The sequence below is a fragment of the Pongo pygmaeus genome, chromosome 6 (assembly GCF_028885625.2).
Source record: "Pongo pygmaeus isolate AG05252 chromosome 6, NHGRI_mPonPyg2-v2.0_pri, whole genome shotgun sequence".
Lineage (NCBI taxonomy): Eukaryota > Metazoa > Chordata > Mammalia > Primates > Hominidae > Pongo > Pongo pygmaeus.
In genome coordinates, this window is record NC_072379.2 from 142618382 (window position 1) to 142641299 (window position 22918).

Genomic DNA, 22918 nt, shown 5'->3' on the forward strand with positions numbered 1-22918 from the left:
TTTTCCCTCCCTCTCTCCCTGTACTCCCACACTTATATGCTTTTAAAATGTGTATACAGAGGGGCCATCTGACACACATTGCTCTGCACCAGAGGCCTCTTTTCTAATGTTAAGGACTCCAGGAAGGAGGAGGAGGCTCACGCTGGCTGGTGGGGGTCAGAGCTTTGTGATTTCAGCAGGGAGGAATGGGCGAAGGGTGCAAAGCCAACAGAAGGGGGGAAATGGAGCAAGCTTTGGACAATTGCTGCTAGGACATAAGCCAGACTGTGGTGAGGTAATGCGTGTGCTTGCTGCTGCAGTTTGTTAAAGTTACAAGACCCTTGGGACTCCAGGGGGTGAGGGGTGGGGGGTGGGGGGTGGGTGGGTGGGTGGGTGGAGTGGGGGAGACTGTTCCATGCAGTGAGACATGGAGTCTAGAGCCCTGGAAAAAAAAGTCTTGCTTTTTGTTTTAGGATAGGCTCTTTATCCTGGTCTGAACGTCTCTGCGTATGGGGAATGAATGTCCACTTTCTGTCTCCTTTCAGGATTATCTTGATTTGACATTTTCTGGTTAGTTTGTCATAAGAGGAGGCACATCTTCAAGTTTAGTCTCTGTTCTTAACTAGCAGTACAACTTTTGTCAAATTATTTATGTTCTCTGGACCATGGTTTCAGTTTCCCTAGACCTGGATGATTTCTGAGGCTATATTCAGGAGTGGTCTCAGAAAATAAAAAGCTAGCAGGATTTTAAGTCAGGAGACTTTGGCCAGTTCCCTTAGCCATAATGTGCCTCAGTTTCCTTAGCTATAAAATGAGATTAATCATGTCCACCCCACAGAGCCGGTGTAATGATCAAAAGAGGAGAAAGTGCTTTATTAACTGTAAGGTACTGAGCAACATTAATTGGCTAGGAGAATGGTGGAGGCTAGGAATTGCTGGAGTTCTCCAGCAGGCCTCCCAGCTTGCTCCCAGAGCAATGATGACTAAGACATCATTATTTTTCCATTCCAAAATCAACTTTATTGAGGGACAACTTGCATAAAATAAATTGCAGCCATTCCAAGTGTATGGTTCAATGGGCTCTCACAAATGTATATGCACCACCACCTCAGTCAAGATGCAGAGCACTTTCACCATTTAAAAACATTCCCTGGTGCTCCTGTGAATCAATCCCACCTCCAGCCTTAGGGTTTCTGTCCATTTGGGTAAGTTTTATCCTTTCCAGAATTTTATGCAGTCTCTGGACTCTGGGTCTTTCTCTTTAGTACAATGCTCCCAAGATTCATCCTTCTAAGACTCATCCTTCTAAGATCCATCTTTCTGGTTGTGTCCATCAGCAGTTTCTCTTTTTCGATGCTGGGCAGTATTCCCTATAGAGATGCCCTAAGACATCATTTAATAGTAAAAAATCAAACCCCAAAACTCCTCCTTTTGTTCCCCTAGGAACCATAGGCCTCGTAGCAGACAGGGCCTCCCAGAGGGACACCTCTTTTCCCTTCTGACGTCTGGCCCTGTTCTCATTCTGCAGTCAGAAAGGAAAGCCTGCAGAGTCCCTGCAGCCCAGGCTGTGGCTTGTTCTTGCAAACTTGACCTTAACACTACCCTGTTCATATTATTCCCCTTCTACTTCCTACCCAGCTCCTTTCTGACTGAGGATAAGGTGAAATTACACCCAGCCTAGGTCATGGTCTTGTATATCCATAGGCTCTGGTCAAAATGCAACCAACATCACCAGCAGGGTGACCCAGGATGTTGCTAGCAACTACTGAGAGAATTAGTACAAATTAATTTTTTTGACTAGTATTGTCAGAGGCATGTGAACCAGAGCAACTCCATCTTGAGCAGGGGCTGGGTGAAATGAGGCTGAGATCTACTGGGCTGCATTCCCAGACAGTTAAGGCATTCTAAGTCACAGGATGAGATAAGAGGTCGGCACAAGTTACAGGTCATAAAAACCTTGCTGATAAAACAGGTTGCGGTAAAGAAGCTGGCCAAAACCCACCAAAACCAAGATGGCCATGAGAGGGTCCTGGGGTCGTCTTCACTGCTACACTCTCCCCAGCACCGATGACAATTTACAAATGCCATGGCAACGTGAGGAAGTTACCCTATATGGTCTAAAAAGGAGAGATGTGAATAATCCACCCCTTGTTTAGCATGTAATCAATAAATAACCATAAAAATGGGCAACCAGCAGCCCTCAGGGCTGCTCTGTTTATGGAGCAGCCATTCTTTATTCCTTTATTTTCCTAATAAACTTGCTTTTACTTTACTCTATGGACTCACCCTGAATTCTTTGTTGCATGAGATCCAAGAACCCTCTCTTGGGATCTTGATCCAGACTCTTTTCCTGTAACAGTATCAGGTCCCCTAGCAAGGGCCCGCATGGATGGGACCCAAACGACTTTGGTTGGCTGTGTTGGGCCAGCCCAAACTTGCAGGCAGCAAAATCCAGGAGACTGTGTGGGCTGTGGGAGGGAGGAAACGGCACTTGCCAGTACAGCCTTCTGGTGGATTCTGCACATCTTTAATCATAAGCCTAGTTAGGTCCTTCCCTTTCCTTCTTGTCTGTGCTCTTACCTATCTGTTCTCTGATCCCCATTTACCACCAGGCAACAGGGGCGGGGATAATAATAGTTACCACTTATTACAGCACCTACGCAGCTGCCGCATTTCACATACATCGTTTCATTGACTTCTCACACCAACCCTCGGAGGAAGGTATCATTAGTCTCATTTTATAGGTGGAAAAATCTGAGACACCGGGAATTAAAGTAGTTCAAAGTCACTCAACTGCAGAACCAGGATTTAAATCTAGTTCTGTCTGACTCCCAGTCCTGTGGCCTAACCTCTATTCGGGGTTTCAAGAAGCAGAGATGTTAGCAAACACTTCACTTTTGTTTTACTACCCCGCCCCCAACCTGAGAGTAATATCCTGACTTAAAACACCATGGAGTGGATTTGCCTGTTTTTAAACTTTATAAAATGGAATCATCTGATATGCATTCTTTGGTGTCCGAGTTCTTTCATTTACCATTACGTTTGGAAGATGTATTCCTTGATTGTGTGTGGATTCATTCTCATTGCTGTATGGTATCCCACTGTATAAAGAACACCTTATTTTTAAAATCTTCTTGACCTGTGATTAAACAGGTTCAGGTTCTACCCTTGAATTGCTACATTGGGCGACTTCCATGGTTTATCCGGCTTATCTGTGTGTCTCTGAGAGGTTTAATCTTTCCAAACAAAACGTACTTCCTTTTTTTTTTTTTTTTGAGGCGGAGTCTTGAGCTGTCGCCCAGGCTGGAGTGCAGTGGCGCGATCACGGCTCACTACAAGCTCCGCCTCCCTGGTTCAGGCCATTCTCCTGCCTCAGCCTCCCGAGTAGCTGGGACTACAGGCGCCCACCACCACGCCCGGCTAATTTTTTGTATTTTTAGTACAGACAGGGTTTCACCGTGTTAGCCAGGATGGTCTCGATCTCCTGACCTCGTGATCCGCCTGCCTCGGCCTCCCAAAGTGCTGGGATTACAGGCGTGAGCCACCGCGCCTGGCCGTACTTCCTTTTTTAAAGTAGACTTTTGCTAACCCAAATGACTCTCTCTCTTTTTTTTTTTTTCTTTTTTGAGATGGAATCTCACTCTGTTGCCTAGGCTGAAGTGCAGTGGCACGATCTCGGCTCACTGCAACCTCTGCCTCCCAGGTTCAAGTGATTCTCCTGCTTCAGCCTCCTGAGTAGGCGGGATTACAGGTACCTGCCACCATGCCTGGCTAATTTTTGTATTTTTAGTAGAGATGGGGTTTCACCATGTTGGCCAGGCTGGTCTCAAACTCCTGATCTCAAGTAATCTGCCCGCCTTGGCCTCCCAAAGTGCTGAAATTACAGGAGTGAGCCATGACACCCAGCCTCCTAACAACTCTTTAATTGATTAAAAGTATGCAGAGGCGTTCTGTGAGCAGTGCCACAGGTCCCAATTATACACCCCCCCCCCCCCCACTTAAACCCTGCATGTTCTCCCTTCTTCCAGTCAGTTTGCTAAGAGGAAGACACCCGATGTTGTTTAGGAAGCTGTCTTCTTGCTAGAAATAGAACTATTTTGAGATAGAAGTGGTTGGAAGTTTTCTCTGAAGTGTCAAAAGCAAAGTTATATTTTAGAAGATTTTAATATTGTCACTTCGTAGCCAAGTGATCTTGGGCAAATCACCTAGCTGTTTTGAGCCTCCGCTTCCTCATCTGCAAAATGGGGGACATGATGATAATATTGTTGGTCATAGTATATGAGGAAAGTACAAATATGAGAAAGTGTACAAGCAAAAGCTTCTGGTGGCACCATGCAATTTAAGGATACATGTTTTTTTATTTTTGTGTCCTCCCGTACAGGTTTATTTGCAAGATGGGTTTGAGGGAATTAAGGATAAAGTCTGCTGAAAGTAGAACCAACACCTGGATTAAAAGGGATGTTTGGATGAAGCTTCAATCTCAAGAAGAGGCAAGAGAAAACTAAAGAAAAAGGTAAAAGAGCCGGATGTGGTGGCGGGCGCCTATAATCCCAGCTACTCAGGAGGCTGAGGCAGGAGAATTGCTTGAACCCGGGAGGCGGAGGTTGCAGTGAGCCGAGATCGTGCCGCTGCACTCCAGCCTGGGCAACAAGAGCAAAACTCTGTCTCAAAAAAAAAAAAAAAAAAAGAAAAAAAATGCTAAGAGAGATCACTTTCGACCCATTTACATTATGATGCAATATGAAAATAAATACCACTCTAACATTTTCAGGACATATGGCAATTCTCCGTGCGCTGATTTTTTTAAAAAAATCTATCTCTGCAATATTAACATCCTCTAAATCATTCTCTTTGTTTTAGAGACAAGAAGGTAGTTGAGAAGCTGTGAACCTGCATTGCATTCTAGTGGTGGGACACACGGAAGGGGAAGCTGAAGTTGAAGGGTGGATGGTAGTAGCCGCAGGGAGTGAGATGGGCTTGTTTCTGGAGCTGATGGGAGACAAAAAGGGAGTCAAACGGGAATTCACACAGGGTTGTGCATTATATCCAAGTGTGTATTCGGATACAAGCCTTCATCTCAATACCTTCCTTACCCCCATTCTGCACATATTTCATACCAAAGTACAAATAAAACCATTCCCAATTGTTCTAATATTTCATTTGATTTCTTGAGTCATGAAATGAAAATGTGGAGGGGTTAGTCATGTGAAGTGGCTGTGACTCAAATATCTTACGATGATATTTGTGCGTGTCTCATGAGAAATCATTGTGTTTCCACCTGAACTTGTTTGCTTGACTGCCTGAGAAGATAGTGTTGCTAACCTGAGAAGTTAATATGCTGCCTTAATGCTTGGGCAGGCAGAAGTGAGGGAGGGAAAGGAAGAGAACAAATGTGTCTCAGTGAACTGGGGCATGAGAGAAATTTAATAAGAACAGGTTGAGACAAGTGTTAAATACCGGAATCCCCCGGGAGCACAGCGATAGCTTGGTCCGTGTCAAAAAGTGTACTGGTTGGAGCTCAGGAGGGAAAGAGAAAGTGATAAATCAGCCATGTCTTGAAGTCCATTTTAGTTTAGCTAGCCTGCGAGAAGAGAGGGCTGAAATAAACTATCAGCTTTGTCTTCTGCATTAAGCAAGCATCATTTACTTGAAAAACATTCAGTTTTACTTCTAGCTAGGCTAGGAGTTCTTGTAACTTCTACAGAGGGTTGGGAAGAAGATCGGCATAACCCATGCTTACTATTTGAAGTTACTGGTTTTGTTGTCAGGAGGTAATATTATATTGTTGTCTTATAAAAGAAGTATTTGATAAGTATGGGACCTCTTAATTGGGCACAGATTGGATTTCTTTTACATTTTGCTTTGAAGAATTTATTTATAAAGGGACCGTAATAGGGTAATTTATATCTTTTTCTAACAAGTTCTAGTTAGAAAGTATTATAAATCTACTTACCCAGACACAGACACATTTGAACATATAGATAACAACCACCTCTGTTAAGAAATCAATGTACACATTTCCAAATCTATCCCCGAGTTTAGGAGACCCAGGCCATGGGTCATAAAATATGAGAGCCACCTAGTGGGAAAATTTGATAATTGCACCTGTATCTTCAAATTCCGGGTGTGAGAACCACAGATAATTTCTGTTTATAAAATCTTAGAATACCATGGGAATATTTATCAACACGATATGAAAGTGACAGCGATTTTTATATATTCCTATTATTATAAAGATGGTAGGCTCTTAGGCTAGAAAGTAGCTTTCTTAACTTGACCTAGTCATCACAGTGATGATAGACTTTTGACCAGGTGAGGAAGGGAGGGAGGGGTGTGCCACCATGTTGTCTCACTTTTGGGCTTTCTGCTTTGGATACATACAAAAAAACCAGAAACCAAGTCACCTAGGAGGCGCTGGCTGGGAAAAAAATGGTGCCCACTGTTTGTAGTGTGTCTGTTAAGTTGTAAGCTAGAGAGAGATGCTTACACTCTGATTAACTTTTTTTTATTTTATCAGATTGTTTGAACATTTAATTTATCCTGTTTGCAATCCAAAATAGTTACCTGAAGTTTGCTGTTTTGTGTGTACGTGTTTACTTTTATTGTATATTTATTTTTCTAAACTCTTTGGCACAATTTTCTGGGGGCGTTCAGACTGCCACAATACAAGTCAGGAGAGGGCGTTTTCTTTGTGCTGCCAATTCTGATCATTTAAATTTTGGTTTGTTTGGGTTGTGACTTTTTTGTTTTTGAAGTCTGCGTTATTTGTAACAATTGTACTTATATTTTTCTATATTCTCTAACGCCAGAGTTTTCTTTTTCTCCCCCCTCCCCCCACTTCCACATTCACAGTTGAACCATATTATCAGGAAAGGCACCTTGATGAAAAGATCAGGATAGGAGCTCTGACCATTCGTCAGTGTTTTCCCTAGAGTAAAAAAAACAAAAAACAAAACCAAAAAAAATCAAAACAAAACAAAACAAAACCTAAAGAGCGTCTTTCCTCTGTGTATTTTTTTTTTTTTTTTTTTTTTTAACATCTCTTGCGTTGCATCAGTAGACAGAACTTCGGTTAGTTTTATGAAATGCAACATCTAACCCCTTGTTTTCTGGGAAAAAGAAACTGCAATGACTTGAAGTTGAGAATGTGGATACTGCCTCACTCACACACACTCATTCTCAGACTGTAAAAAATCCCTCACCCTCCTTCTAGCTGGCAAGCATACAGTACCATGTGGCAAAGGTACAGCGAAGGTTGGCTTGAGACCCAGGCTCCATCTTTCTCCTCAGTAGCAAAGGCCAGGCTGCCTTTTACAACAAAGCACCACAGCTGAACCCAGTCCCTCCTCCTCCCCCAAACCAGGCATTCCACTCGGCACCGGCCAAAAGACAGAAAAGCTACTTCTAGCCTCTCCTGGGAAGAGATAGCTTTCTTTCTTTCTTTCTTTTTTTTTTAATAAGTAACTCCATTGTTTTTCTCTTTTCCAAGATGGCCGATGTTATGGTTTTCTACGAAGTCAGTGCTTACTTAGCTCACTAACAGCGCTGCTGTTGGCGGCTGCGGCTGCTGCTGTGGCAGGATTTTCAATGTGGTGTGTTTTCAAGCCTCACTCACTCACTCATCCTCTCATTCCCAAACATTCAGCATCCATGCACACTCCTCACTTCCAGGTTTTTCAAAAGATTGGAGATTTCCAGTGGGGGTCCTCAGGTTATCATCCCAATGGTAACAGATCAAGCTTGGTTCTTCAGTTTCCTCAGTTCTTTTGTTGCCCATGTAGCAAGGGTTTTTGCTTTGTTAGTCTTCGATCTCCGCCCTTCAGTTAACAATTCATGGATCATTGGCCTAGCTTCTACTAATTTCAGTACATCCTTCCCAAATGCTGTACATAAGTCCCCTATTAGTCCAGCAGCACAAGCTACTACTCCATCTGTATGATCCTCATCTCCAGCAATGTGGTCAACGAAAGAGAATAAATTCTACTCTGGGTTGTACCAGCATCACATCCGGGTGTACGTTCTCCCGATCCCCCTTTAATCCCTGGACGATTCCGGTATAGGCTTCCAAGCAGCTTTCCCTTAGCTCATTCAGATAATCCATGATGTCATAGTCTGACTTGTCCACCTGGGCTTGGGAGGCCTGCTGAAGAGTATTCAATACAACCTCTAAGTATTTTTTAAACTCTCCACCAATAGCAAGGGCAATATCACCAAACACTGACAGAATCTGCGGCTTCACAGACCTGTGGACGTTCTCATTCCCCAAATTTTCCAGAAGCAGCTGCATCACCTCGTCACAGAAAGGTATGATGTTGGATTGCAGGGCACGGCACAAGTCTCCCACTAAGCCCACAGCTGCCAAACAAACCTGGTACTGAGCATAATTTCTTAATCCAATGCCCAGGAAGGGTTTAAAGGCCTCCATGTACTTGAGGAATTCACCACCCAACACTTCCACCAGTGTGCTAACTGCCATCAGGGCATCTTCTTGTACTCCCCCAGACCCAGCTGTGCTTTGGAACATCCTTAACAGGGAGGCCATAACCACATCAGAGATCTGCAAAGCATCTTGATGTTGCACTTTCCGAAGAACATTCTGAAGAGTTGCACAGAGTAAAGACTGAAGGTCATTGAACTGGATTCTATCGGATGTGCTCTGGATATGTGACTCCATCTGAAGAACCTGTTGCAGTCGTTCCATGATGACCAAAGTCGTTTTCTGGACAGCAGGATAACAATCCTTGGCACTGTTTTTCACAATTTCCATCAGAGATTCATATGCAGAACTCCTCAGGTTGTTCTGATGTCCATCAGGTCTGTCTGTAGTCTCTAGGAGCTTCTGAACTATAAGTTCAAATGAAGAAGACAAGCAGTAAGTAGCTGGTTCTTCCTGATCATCAGCAATGTCTGCAGCTTCATAAGCAGCTTCAGCCAGACTGGAGAAAGCCCAGCACACATTTGAAGCCACTCTGGGTTCAGCACGGAGACCCTCAATCAGACACTGTAGCAGGAGAGCCAAGTAGACATCATTGATGGCAGCTTCAGGAAGCAGCTCACAAATTCTGCCTACAGTCCATGCAGCTGTATCTCGAACAACTACACTGGGGTCTTTCATTAATTCTATTAGGGTGGGCATAGCCTGTATAACTAGTGGTTTGAGCTAACTGGGCTCTGGTCGTTCCAAGATACAACCAAAAGCCATCACTGCTGCATCCCAGTACCACCAGTCTGGGTTCTTGATGTGTTCTTTAATGAAGGGGAGGACATGTGGGACAATGTCATCTTCACAGCAGGTGGCCAGAAGCATGAGGCACACCCCTGCTGCTTTGCAGGGGTTCCAGTCATCGTCATCATCATTTTCATCCTGTTTAGTTAGTGTCTGTGTGAGGATTGGAACCAGATACTGTAGTGCTCCCTTGGCATAAAACTTGCTGGTGTGCTCAGGGGGCCGTCCTTGTTCTGCTGCCAAATCCATTTCCTCATCACAGACATTGGACCAGAATTCTATCCCTTGTAGAGCCACCTCATCAATGTCACTTTTCATTGCTTCGATTGTGATTGCAAAAAGAGCAGGACCCATATATGTCTCCATGTACTGATAATATAAGGACATTATCTTCACCAGATTCTGTAAAGCAGCCACTCGTACCCTCCTCGTATCTGGACACTGTGTGGCTTCACAGACCACCTGCATAATAAAGTGCCTTTCAGACTCTTTATCAAAGTTTGCTTTGGTGAACTCCAATGAGTTCAGGAGTGCATTAGTAGCAGCTAGCTTCACATTATTACTAGGCTCTTCTTTCCTCATCCCCTGGATTATGGCAGTCAGAATCTCATTGGATTTATCTTGTAGCTGCTCTGGGTCTATATCTTGGCAAATATAACCGATGGCTTCTAATGTCGACTCCTTCATGTGCTCTGTGCTGTTGGGGTTTTTGACATTGGCCACCAGCTGAAGAATGAGTTCTGGCCACTGGTTTACTGGGATCTCTGCACAAGCAATACCAGCCACACACTGTGAGGCAGAACTAGGCCGGTAAGTTTCTGTGCCCAATGTCTGCAAAACATAGTTCTTGACTTCTCGTCGAGCATTAGCATCAATAGCAAGCCACCTCTGCTGATATTGTGCCTTGATATCTGGATCTTTAGATGTCAAAGAGTTCTTGATTTGTAGACCAGCTGCAACTCTGGCAACCTGTGTCCTGGATTTGCCAGCACTCTGGACAGTTCCACAAGGAAAGTGGGCAGGTTCTCCACGGCCCCACGCTCCAGGAACTTCTGGGCCGCTTCCAGCTCCAGCCGATCGGGAGACACGGTCTTCTCGAGGATGGTGATCAGCTCCATGGCGGAGGTGGCGGCGGCGACTCCTCCTAAGACGACGGCCCGGCCTTTCGGGCGACGGCTCGAACTGGGGATGGGGGTTGGGGGTCTGGTGGGAAGGGAGGATGGGGTGGGGGGCGGGGGTCACCACAAGCCCATTCACCACCTCTGTCTGGGTAGTTGCTCTGGCTCCCCTTCCTCTCCTCTTCCCTTACTTCCTCCCTCCCTTTTTTTTTCTTAAGAGATGAGCTCTCACTATGTTGGCAGACTGGTCTTGAACTCCTGGCTTTAAGCAATCCTTTTTTTTTTTTTTTTTTTTGAGACGGAGTTTCACTCTTGTTGCCCAGGCTGGAGTGCAATGGCACCATCTCGGCTCACCGAAACTTCCACGTCCCAGGTTCAAGCGATTCTCCTGCCTCAGCCTCCCAAGTAGCTGGGATCACAGGCATGTGCCACCATGCCTGGCTACCTTTTTGTATTTTTAGTAGAGACAGGGTTTCTCCATGTTGGTCAGGCTGGTCTGGTCAGGCTGGTCTATGAACTCCCGACCTCAGGTGATCCACCCGCCTCGGCCTCCCAAAGTGCTGGGATTACAGGTGTGAGCCACCGCACCTGGCTCTGATTAAGTCTTCTTACACTGAAGCTGCTGTGTTGTCTGAACAGAGCTTCAATTAAGAAGTGACTGAAGTTTTTCCCCTCCCTCCCTCCCTTCCTTTCTTCCTTCCTTTCTTCTTTGTTTCAACAGTTCTGGGGAAGTACTAAATATTAGACCAAAATTAAAACCTGATACCCACGGTACTGAGTGTTTGCTTAGAAAGTTCTTGTTTGTTTTTGAGAAGCACTAGGAGTTAATGGAATGGGTATTTAGTAGCCTTTGGATTCTGTAGACTCCTAGCTTTCTGCCTCCTATGTGTAAGGCCTTGGACATTTCTCTTAACCTCTCTGAGACTGAGCTTCTTCACATGCAAATGGACTCATTTACCTTCCAGGAGCACCTCTGTGGGAGGGGGATGCACCATGTGAAAGGGGTAAGCCCTAAGGTGGAGGCAGAAGCAAGTGGTCAAGGGAATACAGGAGGCTAATTTTGACAGGAACAGTATGGGAAAAGGTGGCCTTTGTGTTGAGCCTAGTAGAATGACTTCAGTAGGCAGTTTTTATTCATTCATTCAACAAAAATTTATTGAGATCTTATTATGAGTCAGACACTGTTCTAAGTGCTGGGGATATACCAGCAAACAACAAAATAGAAAAAAAAAAAACAACCCAAACCCCACCCTCCCTGAGCGTACATTCTAAGGGGAGGAGCCAGACAGTACATAAAAAAACAACAAAATACATTCTTCAGATGGTGAGACATACTGGGAGAAAAATTAAAACAGGGTTAAGGGAATAGGAATTACATAAGGAGGGCTCTATTGTACAGATATGGTAACTTTTGAGCAAAGAATTGAAGGAGGGAAAGAATGAGCTACAAAATTCATGGGAGAGAAGAGCAATCCAGGCCAAGGAAACAGCCCTAAAGCCCAGGACAGGCATGCATGGGGTTAATGGAAGGACAGGGAGGCCAGAGCTTTAGGAGGGAGATGGTCATAGGTGTTGGATGGGGAGCAGCACACCTAAGGCCTCCCAGGCTATTTCACAGATTTTTGCTTTGACTTTGAGTGAGATGGAAACCATTAGAGGGAGTCCAGTGAAAGGAGATGCATATTCTCTGACTTACCTTTGAAGAGATCAACCTGCCCAGCGTGCAGAACACAGATGGGGCAAGGCAGGGGAGGGCTGAGGGCAGAAGCATGGGTAGGTTAGGAGGCCGTTGTCTTAGTCTAAGTAAGAGATGAGAGGGCTTGAAGTGGGGTGTCCAGGACTGTGCAGGGGCTGGGGAGAGTCAGCTGTGCAACAAATGTTTCAGGCCCACACAAGCATCAGCTCGATACCTGTATGAAATGGGAAAACGGCTTTTGTCCAAGGAATGGCGTGCAGGGTGGTGTGACTGGCTGAGTTGGGCTAAAGAGGGGGGACTGGGAGATGGGCTAAGGCTGGAGTCAGCCTCAGTGACCAGACTAGACTCTGAACTTTCTTCCCTATCTAACCTGGAACCAGTAAAGGTTTTGAGTATGGGAGACACGTGCTCAGAGGAGCATTTTGGGCTCTGGTGGCTGAATGGGGGAAGAGCTGGAAGAGGCAGCGACTGGAATCAGAGAGATAATGATCCAGGGAAGAAACAGTAAGGGCTCAAACTTGGGCAATGAGTGGATAGAGGGAGGCGATGAGTGACATTTCACTTGTAGTATGACAGGGTATGTTGGCTGCTTAGACATGGAGGTGAGGGAAATTAATCAATACCCATATTCAGATTGGTAGTTATATTTTTGGTTCAAAAAAACCTTATCTCAGTGTGAAAGTAGGGGTGCTGGAAATAAATTTCTGACCTCTGGGAAAATGCTTTAGAGACAATGGTGATGAATTAGGATTTTGTTTGGCCGATGGGGGACTTTGAGTGATGGGGTTGGCAATGGAGACTGAGAGGCAGGGAACCAGAAAAGCCTGGATGAGGATTGTTGAGAAAAGGTCAGAAAGCAGGCAGAGACATTCAGATGCTCAGGAGGAGAGCGTTGGTTAAAAACGGCCAAGATACAGAAGGGGCATTTATGAAGATTTGCAGTGAGCTGTGGGATGGAATGCATCCTCCATCTCTGTCCCCCAGCAATGCCTTCTGTAAAAACTATATCATCATGTGGTGCTTTTGGATTTAGAGTCTTGATTTTCTTGGAAGGATGGGATACCAAAGACTAAGGACAGTTACCCATGACTAAGGCAGTCTTTTTGTTTTCCTCTGCTGCTTGTCATCTGGTAGAACAAAATGAATGAAAATTTTAGTTAGGTCCTGATATTTTTCTTTCCTTTTCTCTGTTTGATGTGTTCTCTTCCTGCTATCTGTTCTTCTAATCCTCCTATTTTGCTCTCTGCTTCTGCTCTGTGACGTGAATTTCACTTTGTATCTCCTAATAGTCCAGCAGGATTAAAAATAAGAGTCACTTTCTGATGGTGCCTTTGCTCTCCAGTTCTATCCAGCAGCACTGACACCTTCCGCTGTCCTCCCTGAAGGCCTGGCCTTCTGCCAAAAGGTTGTATTTGTTCAGAAGGGGCTCTGAAGTTCACTCAGTTCTTTACTGGTCTTTTATTTCCTCATGAGGATTTGTTCTGTTTTTCTTCATCACTCTTCTTCCAGCTTGAAATGCATCCCTCACTGCCTTTTTGCAACTTTCAGAACTAAAATACATAAATAAAACAAACAATAGGATAATAGAAAGATAGCCCCTTGTTATTATCATAATTAGTGTTACCTTTATCACCAAGTCTTTATGAAGCACCTAATTGTAAGTGGCTGGTGAAGAGAGCAATGGACAAACATAACTACTTTAAGAAACTCTCATGGCACTTAAGGAGTTAAGAGTCCATCACCAAGAACCATGGACACTCACGTGCATGAAAATGACCAAATGTCCCAATTTTCTTGGGTAAATCAAAGCCTTTTGGCTTTGATCCCTCAGCTTTTACTAGCCATGCAATCTTAGGCAATTCTGTTGATTTTGTTTGGCTTTGAGTGGGGATAATAAGATCTTATCTAAAGTCAGGGGCAGGACTACATAATCTCCCAAGGGCCCTTTAGCATTAAGATCTAAAATTTTGTGAATCCTATTGTATTAGTCTGTTTTCACACTGCTGATAAAGACATACCCGAGACTGGGCAATTTACAAAAGAAAGGTTTATTGGACTTAACAGTTCCATGTGTCTGGGGAGGCCTCACAATCATGGCGGAAGGTGAAGGGCAAGGAGGAGCAAGTCACGTCTTACAGGGATGGCAGCAGGCACAGAGAGCTTGTGCAGGGAAACTTGCCCTTATAATACCATCAGATCTTGCAAGACTTACTCGCTATCATGAGAACAGCATGGGAAAGACCTGCCCCCATGATTCAATTACCTCCCACTGGGTCTCTCCCACAACACATGGAAATTCAAGACGAGATTTGAGTGGGGACACAGCCAAACCATATCAGCTATTTACTTGAAGTTCTCAGAAACAAAGTCACAATTGATCCAATATAATTTCTTTTCTTTCTTTTTTTTTGAGATGGAGTTTCACTCTTGTTGCCCAGGCTGGAGTGCAATGGCACAATCTTGGCTCACCACAACCTCTGCCTCCTGGGTTCAAGTGATTCTGCTGCCTCAGCCTCCTGAGTAGCTGGGATTACAGGCGTGCACCACCACACCCGGCTACTTTTGTATTTTTAGTAGAGATGGGGTTTCTCCATGTTGGTCAGGCTGGTCTCGAATTCCCGACCTCAGGTGATCCACCCGCTTTGGCCTCCCAAAGTGCTGGGATTACAGGCATGAGCCACCAAACCTGGCCAGATCCAATATAATTTTAGAATTCTTACTCTGAAGAAGAGTTCAGAGATAAGAAGGCAATACTAAAATGAAGCCGTATATAAGGCATAATACAGCCTTTAGGATGCACATTGCTGTGTGGAAAAGTTAGAACAGGGCCTTTATCTGCATGCCTCTCTAGGTGCTTCTGGGACAGAACATTGATAGCTGTTTTGCAGTTCTTATGTGAACCAGCACCGTGTCAAGCCCTTCACATACATTGCCATTCAATCTTATAAGAACTCATGTGGTTTGCTCATTTTACTGATAAATAAACTGAAATCAAGGTTATTCAGCTAGGAATAGTCAAGGTGACCTTTAAACTCAGAAGGTCTGACACGAGAACTCACACTCAATTGCTGCATTTAACTCTCATTACTCTGTGTAGACACCAGGAATCTTATTTATGCAAAGGCTTTGATAGTGATGGCTAGGTTCTGAAGACTCTGGGGTTTAGATGGTGTACAAAGTAAAGGGGCATTAAAGAATGTTGCCTGATTGGATACTTGGAAGGTAGGGAACTTGCATCCAGAGTTGGAGAGAATGCAGATGTGTGAGCTAAAAATGCAACACTGGCCTTGCCATCCAGGAAGTTTTCTCGGGGTGTCTGCTTTCTGAGATACCCAATGAAAGTGTATGTTCTATGGGGAAAAAAGGTCTGTGTGATCCCTTAAAGACTTGACTACCTAAAGCTGATGGAAAGAGCACAGTTCTCAGAGGTAAGACCTCTCCTCTAAGGCTGAGAGCTGCAGGAGGCTGGTGGCAGGTCACGGGCAGGCCGAGCAGCAGTGGAGACGGACAGCAACAGCAGGCAGCAGAGCCGCTGTGGGAGCAGAGTCCGGGACAGCTGTGCAGGGGCTGGATGCCCATGAGAGGGCTGGGTCTGGAGACCCACAGACCAAGCTGGCAGGGTGCACAGGGCCTAGTGCCATTGTGATGTGTCATTTGTCCCCCAGGCTGGGGGGACCTGGGGAAATGACTGTACAAATTGGTCTTTTATGTATAAAACCTCTTCCTCCAAACTGGGCTTGAGAAATGTGCTGGTCTGTTGCTGTAGCTGCCTTACCAAAGGTGAGTTCTAATTTTTCTGTTATACTTGATATTGACAATGAGCCCCATGAGCTTCTGTAAGGGGGTGCTTTTTGCTGACCATAACCCCTGAGATGGCTATGATGTAGTCACGTAGGATGAGGTGCCTCCTTCTTCCTCAGAGTGCGTCAAGCCCTCCACCTTACAGCGATGACAGGAGACCCAGGAGTTCACTCTAACCCTCATCTGGTACTCCCATCCCCATCCTGTTATGTCTCTGGGTCTCCTAATGCTTATTAGAGTCTTGGTCTGGAAGAGGGTGGGAGCCCAGTTTGACGGCTGCAAAGTAATTGCCTTAAAACCCAAAAGCCGGGTGAAGCTTCATGCCTCCTTTATGGCTAATGGTGATAAAGCATGCTGCTCACTGGCCTGGCTAACCTCAGCACTGGATTGCCCCCTTTCCCCAAGGTTATACTCAGTGGAGGGCGCCACCTGGACTAGGCTGGGTTTTAAGTCAAAGTGCAGTGTGCAGAAGGATGCAGGGGTCTTATATGGCTGCCCAGTGCTGTGGGGCATCAGGGTGCTGTGGGCTGGGCTCAGAGAGGCTCAAGAATGCCAGGCTCGGTGAGCTCCCTCCAGTAACCCGGAGATGTTGAGCCCAGCATCTCCTGGTGGACACTATGCCAAGAGCCTGTTCCTATAGAAAGCTACTCTACAGTGGAACTGTTTCCGTCACCCAGGAATACTGGGTGACAACCACAAAAGCTTGGGCACAGCTTTTTTTTCCTGGCAATTCTTTTCAACATTTCTATTTCACCAGTATTTTTTTTTCAATTGTGTAATGAATACCTGCATATGTTCTCTTTGTACACATTCCAGCATTACATGTAAAGCAGAAATTCACCTCGACTACCATTCCTGATTCAGTCCCCTGGGTATCAGTTTATTTTTAAACTTTCAGACTTCCCCCCATGCTTTTTCTTTCTCTCTCTCTCTCTTTCTATAATTACACATAGCATGTTTTTATATGTGTAGATTTTTATATAATTGATATCAGCTGTACACACTATATACATTTTTCCGAAACAACTTTCTTCACTCAGCTGTCTTGGAGCTTTCTCCATATCAGTATGTATAGATTTAGCTAATCCTTCTAACTGTGGCAGGGTATTCCACAGTATAATGTATCATATTTTATGTAATTAAACATAATATGTCTGGGCTGCGTGTGGTGGCTCACACCTGTAATCCTGGCACTTTGGGAGGCAGAGGTAGGTGGATGGCTTGAGGTCAGGAGTTCGAGACCAGCCTGGCCAACACGGTGAAACCCAGTCTCTACTAAAAATACAAAAATTAGCCGGGCATGGTGGTGGGCACCTGTAGTCCCAGCTACTCGGGAGGCAGAGGCTTGAGAATTGCTTGAACCCGGGAGGCAGAGGTTGTAGTGAGCTGAGATGGTGTCACTGCACTCCAGCCTGGGTGAAAAAGCAAGACTCCATCTCAAAAAAAAAAAAAAAAGATACTGTGTCTGGACCAATGCCTCCTTTTACAAAAATATTGGGGGAATGACCCCCATAATATGGTGAACTGAAATTCGTAAACTATATTAATTTACCTAAAATGACTAAAAATCAATATGATGTGCTAATTGAATATAAGAATGTAAAGGAAAGCAATTTATAATAAAAATAATTTGCATTTTGATATATAAATAGTTCACATTTGATAGGTAAGTGGTGCACTGTAGTAGATAACATAATGACATAGACAGGTGCTTGCCCCTATATGGAGACACAGGGGAATGTGACAGATCCAAATCCAGACAAATTTAGGTGTGTTTTGTTACTGATTTAAATAACGTGTGTGATGTTGCCATCAACTTCATGATTTTTCTGAGATGATAAATAACTCATGGTAAAGATTCAAATTAAACAAATTTCCAGAGTCTTTCCATTTATTTGATGGTTTCATTTTTAGAAAAGTCACTGTATATTAAAAGTGTGCAAAAATTACTTTATATATAGTGTAGTTAAATTCTTGGCTCAGATATTTTTCGCCCACATGAATGCCTGGCAGGACACCCAAAGTCCTTGCTGGATGGGGGAAAATTCTTCATTTTTTGGGGTGCATCCTGGCTGCAACCAATAAATGTCAATAGTAATCCTGAAGACGGTGACCACCAAAAACACTCACATAAATTTCCTAAGTACCTTTTAGAAGGGAGCACTATTCACATTAAGAACCAATGACATAATGATAATGCTTATGCTTTCTCCCCTCTCTAGATGTTTTCACAAGGAGCACTTTTCTCTAAGCCTTTTTGTGCGCATGTTGCAACAATTCCTCAGGGAAGAATATTGTTTCAACTTAGGTGCTCTCACTAGGCGGGTGCGTGAAGTGTGACTTCTCCAGAGGATGGCTGTTTCATTTTCTGTTTCTCTTCTCTATGTGACCTCCAGACCTGGGTTGGAGCAAATTCCAATTCACTCAGAAAACCCAGAGCTATGACCTTTCTTTTATCTCTGGGAATCCAGCCTTCCTTAGGGGAGGTCACGCTTACTGGGCCTTCTCAGAACAGTGTTTCACTCATGATTTCAAAGAGCTCACCCTACTCTTCCAAGAAGGCCCTCCTCAGCTAGTCTGACTTGTTTGTAAACTAAACACATTGTGAGATTTAACCTCTGGTAAGGCAGCCCTTTGGTGGGGACGCCACTACTTAGACAAAGATCAGATTCAGAATAGGAACAAAATAAGCAGAAGGTATTATTATTAGATTCATTGATTAACAAGGTATCTTAATTTAAAATTGTCAGTAGCTTGAAGGCATTTCTTGAAGTGATGGTAAAGTTGGACTTCGTCCCAGAGAGACTGATGAAAAGGAAAGAGGTAAGTACTGAGAAAGAGAAAGTCAGAATCCCGGAATCTTAGGCTGGCAGGGAACTTTGAAGATATCTAGTTCAAGGTGTTTGATGCCCATTGCAGGATTCAAAATATTAAGACGATGCTGTTACGAGATTTGAGATATGTTTGTTAGCAAGAAATAAAAATACCTCCTTCTTTATTATTTTTATTTTTATTTGAGATGGAGTCTTGCTCTGTCACCCAGGCTGGAGTGCAGTGGTGCTATCTCAGCTCATGCAACCTCTTCTTCCAGGGTTCAAGCGATTCTTCTCAGTCTCCCGAGTAGTTGAGACTCTAGGCATACACCACCACACCTGGCTAATTTTTTATTTTTTATTTTTTTTATTTTTAGTAAGGTCAGAGTTTTGCCATGTTGGCCAGGCTGGCCTCGAACTCCTCCTGACTTCAAGTTATCCCCCAGCCTTGGCCTCCCAAAGTGCTGGAATTACAGGTGTGAGCCACTGCACCCGGGCCCCCCTTTTTAAAAATTATTTTTATTTATTTATTTATTTATTTATTTATTTATTTATTTTTTGAGGCAGATTCTCACTCTGTCGCCTAGGCTGGAGTGCAGTGGCTCAATCTCGGCTCGCTGGAACCTTCATCTCCTGGGTTCAAGTGATTCTCCTGCCTCAGCATCCCGAGTAGCTGCGATTACAAGCACATGCCACCACGCCTGGCTACCTTTTTCTTTTTTTTTGAGATGGAGTCTCGCTCTCTCGCCCAGGCTGGAGTGCAGTGGCGCGACCTTGGCTCACTGCAAGCTCCGCCTCCTGGGTTCACACCATTCTCCTGCCTCAGCCTCCCGAGTAGCTGGGACTACAGGCACCTGCCACCATGCCTGGCTAATTTTTTGTATTTTTAGTAGAGACGAGGTTTCACCGTGGTCTTGATCTCCTGACCTCGTGATCCGCCCGCCTCGGCCTCCCAAAGTGCTGGGATTACAGGTGTGAGCCACTGCGCCCGGTTCCTGGCTACTTTTTGTTTTTTTAGTAGAGATAGGGTTTCACCACGTTGGCCAGGCTGGTCTTGAACTCCTGAGCTCAGGTGATCCACCCACCTTGGCCTCCCAAAGTGCTGGGATTACAGACAAGAGCCACCGTGCCTGGCTACACAGATGTCTTTATATATCTTGCCTTATCGAATGTTCCTGATGTTGCCAAGTACTTCTTATTACATTTGTACACATCAAATTTGAAAAAGAGGGAGCGATTTATCTTAGGTTACATATTGAGAAAGTGACAAAAGTACAACTGAAGCCCAATTCTTCTGAATCTAAATTATGTGCACTTTGTAGCAGACCAATGCTAAATTAATTTAAAATGGTAGAATGTCATGATGAGCATTTTATTTTTGTAACTTTGCTTGGAATGTCACCTTATTTTCTGATTCTTTTTAATATCTGCCTGCATGGGCATATTTACTCATTGCCATCTGGTGATAGAAATATGAAATATTATGGGAAAAAGGAGAAACACGGAAGGTGAGAAAACACTTGTTAATTATTCAAAACAGCAATCTTGGTTCTGAAGTTTGAGGTTTAATCACAGAGAAATGGCACAGAAATAAAGCTGGTTTCTTTGGGTTCCATCAGGCAATGTGAAATATCGTGAAGCGAGGTGGTATCACGGAGTTCCATCCGGGGCAAATGTAGAATGGCAGCAGCTTCACTACATTTTTCTGAGAAAAACAGAGGCATAGACAGTGTATCTCATAAAAAAGAGCAAAACCTGGAGTGCATACGACATCCTTAAACAAGATTACAGGAAAAAATGATGGATGTGAATGTGTTTAGCACAATGTCAGCTTCATATTAGATTTTTAATTAATGTTAGTTTAATTTGAGGTTGTATCTCTTTTCTAGAACTTCTTAATATCTTGTGGTTTTTGATTTCTTTTCTTTTCTTTCTTTCTTTTTTTTTGAGACAGAGACTTGCTCTGTTGTCCAGGCTGGAGTGCAATGGTGCAATCTCTGCTCACTGCAACCTCTACCTTCCGGGTTCAAGCAATTCTCCTGCCTCAGCCTCCCAAGTAGCTGGGATTACAGGCACCCACCACCACACCCGGCTAATTTTTTTGTATTTTTAGTAGAGATGGGGTTTCACCATGTTGGCCAGGGTGGTCTCGAACTCCTGACCTCAGGTGATCCACCCGCCTTACCTCCCAAACTGCTGGGATTACAGGCTTGAGTCACCGTGCTTGGCCTTGTGATTTTTTAAAAAACTTTTTCTTTCTTACTTTTGTTCCCATTATCTGATGGAGGAAAAAAATGAACTCATCTATCAACTGACTTACCTGGGAGCCTGGTGCTCATTTCCTGTTGGTTCCACATTCACTCCCTAGTGCTCCTGCAACCACTCTGAAATCCCTTCCTAGTTTTACCCAGCTGGAAACGCCACCACCTTAGCCATACTGAAGTTCTTTTACCTTCTTCATTTCTGCACGTGCAGGCAAGTAAAATGATAGGGATTTCTGTGGGCGTTGTCAGGAGCTGAAAGATTGGGAATGCTTTTGAAAACTCCTTCTCCATTGAGTTTAAGAGGAAATGGGTGAGTTTTCCCATTATTTTGGGAAGATAGCAGATGCCTCTTCATTTACCCCTTTATTTTACCCTCCCATGCCCAGTACTGTCCTACCACTAAGAGTGAGTATGTAGATTGCCGCATTCTGGCCTTGTCCTAAGAAGTGTTTCACAATCTAACACCACCAATACTCCCCTCACTGCCGGTGCCTTAAGGAAGGGCTGGGCTGCTGAGTGACAGGTGGGGGCTGTCTGAGGATGGGAGGGGGAAATAAGATGGAACGGGATGGACAGAAAAAAAATCAGGAGAAAAATTATTATTTGAGAAATGGAAACCTTGGATTAGAATTTTTTTTTTGCAAGATGATTAAGCCATTTTAGAAACATGACTCATATTGTCTTCTGCCCTTTCTTCCTCTAAGTAATTATGAAGAACACATACTTGGAAGATTTTAATAAAATTATGAGTAATATTAGATCACTTTAATTCCTGTTTATGGAGGACAACCGTCAAGTACCTAACTGTGAGAGGAAAATGAATCTTTGCTTCTAGGAGGCAGCATCATTTACAAAAACCAAAGAGGGCCAATTTGACTGTTTTTACTCGTACCCCTCTCCTTGACTTTTCTCATTTTTTCTTAAGATTTTATCAAAGTGATATAGGCATCTAGACTAAAGAGCCAGGTATTTCTACTTAAAGGGCCAGACATTTCTCTGTTTGCTTTTTTAAAAATAGAGGCTTTCGTTTCCATCCTCTTCCAATTCCTGTTTCCCAAGGCGACTACTTTCAACTCTTTTACCTGGTGTGTGTGTGTGTGTGTGCATGTGCACGTGTGTGTGCATGTGTGCGTGTGTGTGCTTTCCACTATGGAATATTAACCTTTAGTTCTTCCTCACCCTCATTCCCCTGGCAAGCCGCTTCTGTCTCCCACTTTTCAATATAGTCTTATTGTAATGGTAAAATCAATATTTAGTGTTTAAAATATTATGCCAATGCAAATGCTATTCATGGTGAAACCATGTATTAAACTGCAATTAATTTTTCTTTCCTGTACACATTTTTGTTTCCATTGATTTAACAATTACCTTGTTTTGTTTGCTTTTATTCTCAATTCCATCATCAAGTATCCTCAAATTTTATTTGCCTGAGAAAATTTCTCCTGGGGCTTCATATCCTGCTCCAGTCTGGACTTATGCTCAGGCCTTATGCCCTCCCTCCATCCTGGGTCTGCCTTTACAGTCCTCCTGGTGGCCTCCTCTGCCTGTCTCTCACCTCTCACCTCATGTTGCCTGGACTCATGTCTCCGTTTATCATGCCTACTCTCCCGCTTTGGAGGGACACATTCTCCAGTATCCTCCAGAAAAAGAGAACATAAAAAATTAACTTTATCTGGAGACTTTGCTTGTCTGAAAAGGCTTTATTTTGTCCTTGTTCTTGAGTATCCAGATAGAGAATTCCAAGGTAGAGATAATTTTCCTTCTGTATATTGAAGACATTGCTCTGTTGCCTTCTAGCTTCCAAAATTACTATGGAAAAGTCTAAAATAAAATTCGTAATATTATATTTTGAATTTAGTATTTTTCCTCTCCTTTTCCTCTCTAAAAGCTTGTAGGAACTTCTCTTTGTTCTCAGTTTTCTAAAAGTGTATGAAATGAGACAGATACTTGGTGAGTCTTTCTAATATGAAGAGTCGCATCATTTAGCTTTGGGAACTTTTCTTCTATTTTGTTGATTTTTT

At 43.8% G+C, this 22918-nt stretch overlaps 1 protein-coding gene across 1 annotated transcript; it reads right to left on the minus strand.

Moving 5' to 3' along the window:
* Window positions 1-7443: 7443 nt before the first annotated feature.
* LOC129040213 (importin subunit beta-1-like) lies at window positions 7444-10357 on the minus strand. The gene is given in 3 exon segments (XM_054494390.2): window positions 7444-7951; window positions 7953-10182; window positions 10185-10357. Coding segments are annotated over 3 exon segments (2607 nt in total). The 5' UTR covers window positions 10324-10357; the 3' UTR covers window positions 7444-7713.
* Between the last annotated feature and the right edge of the window lie 12561 nt (window positions 10358-22918).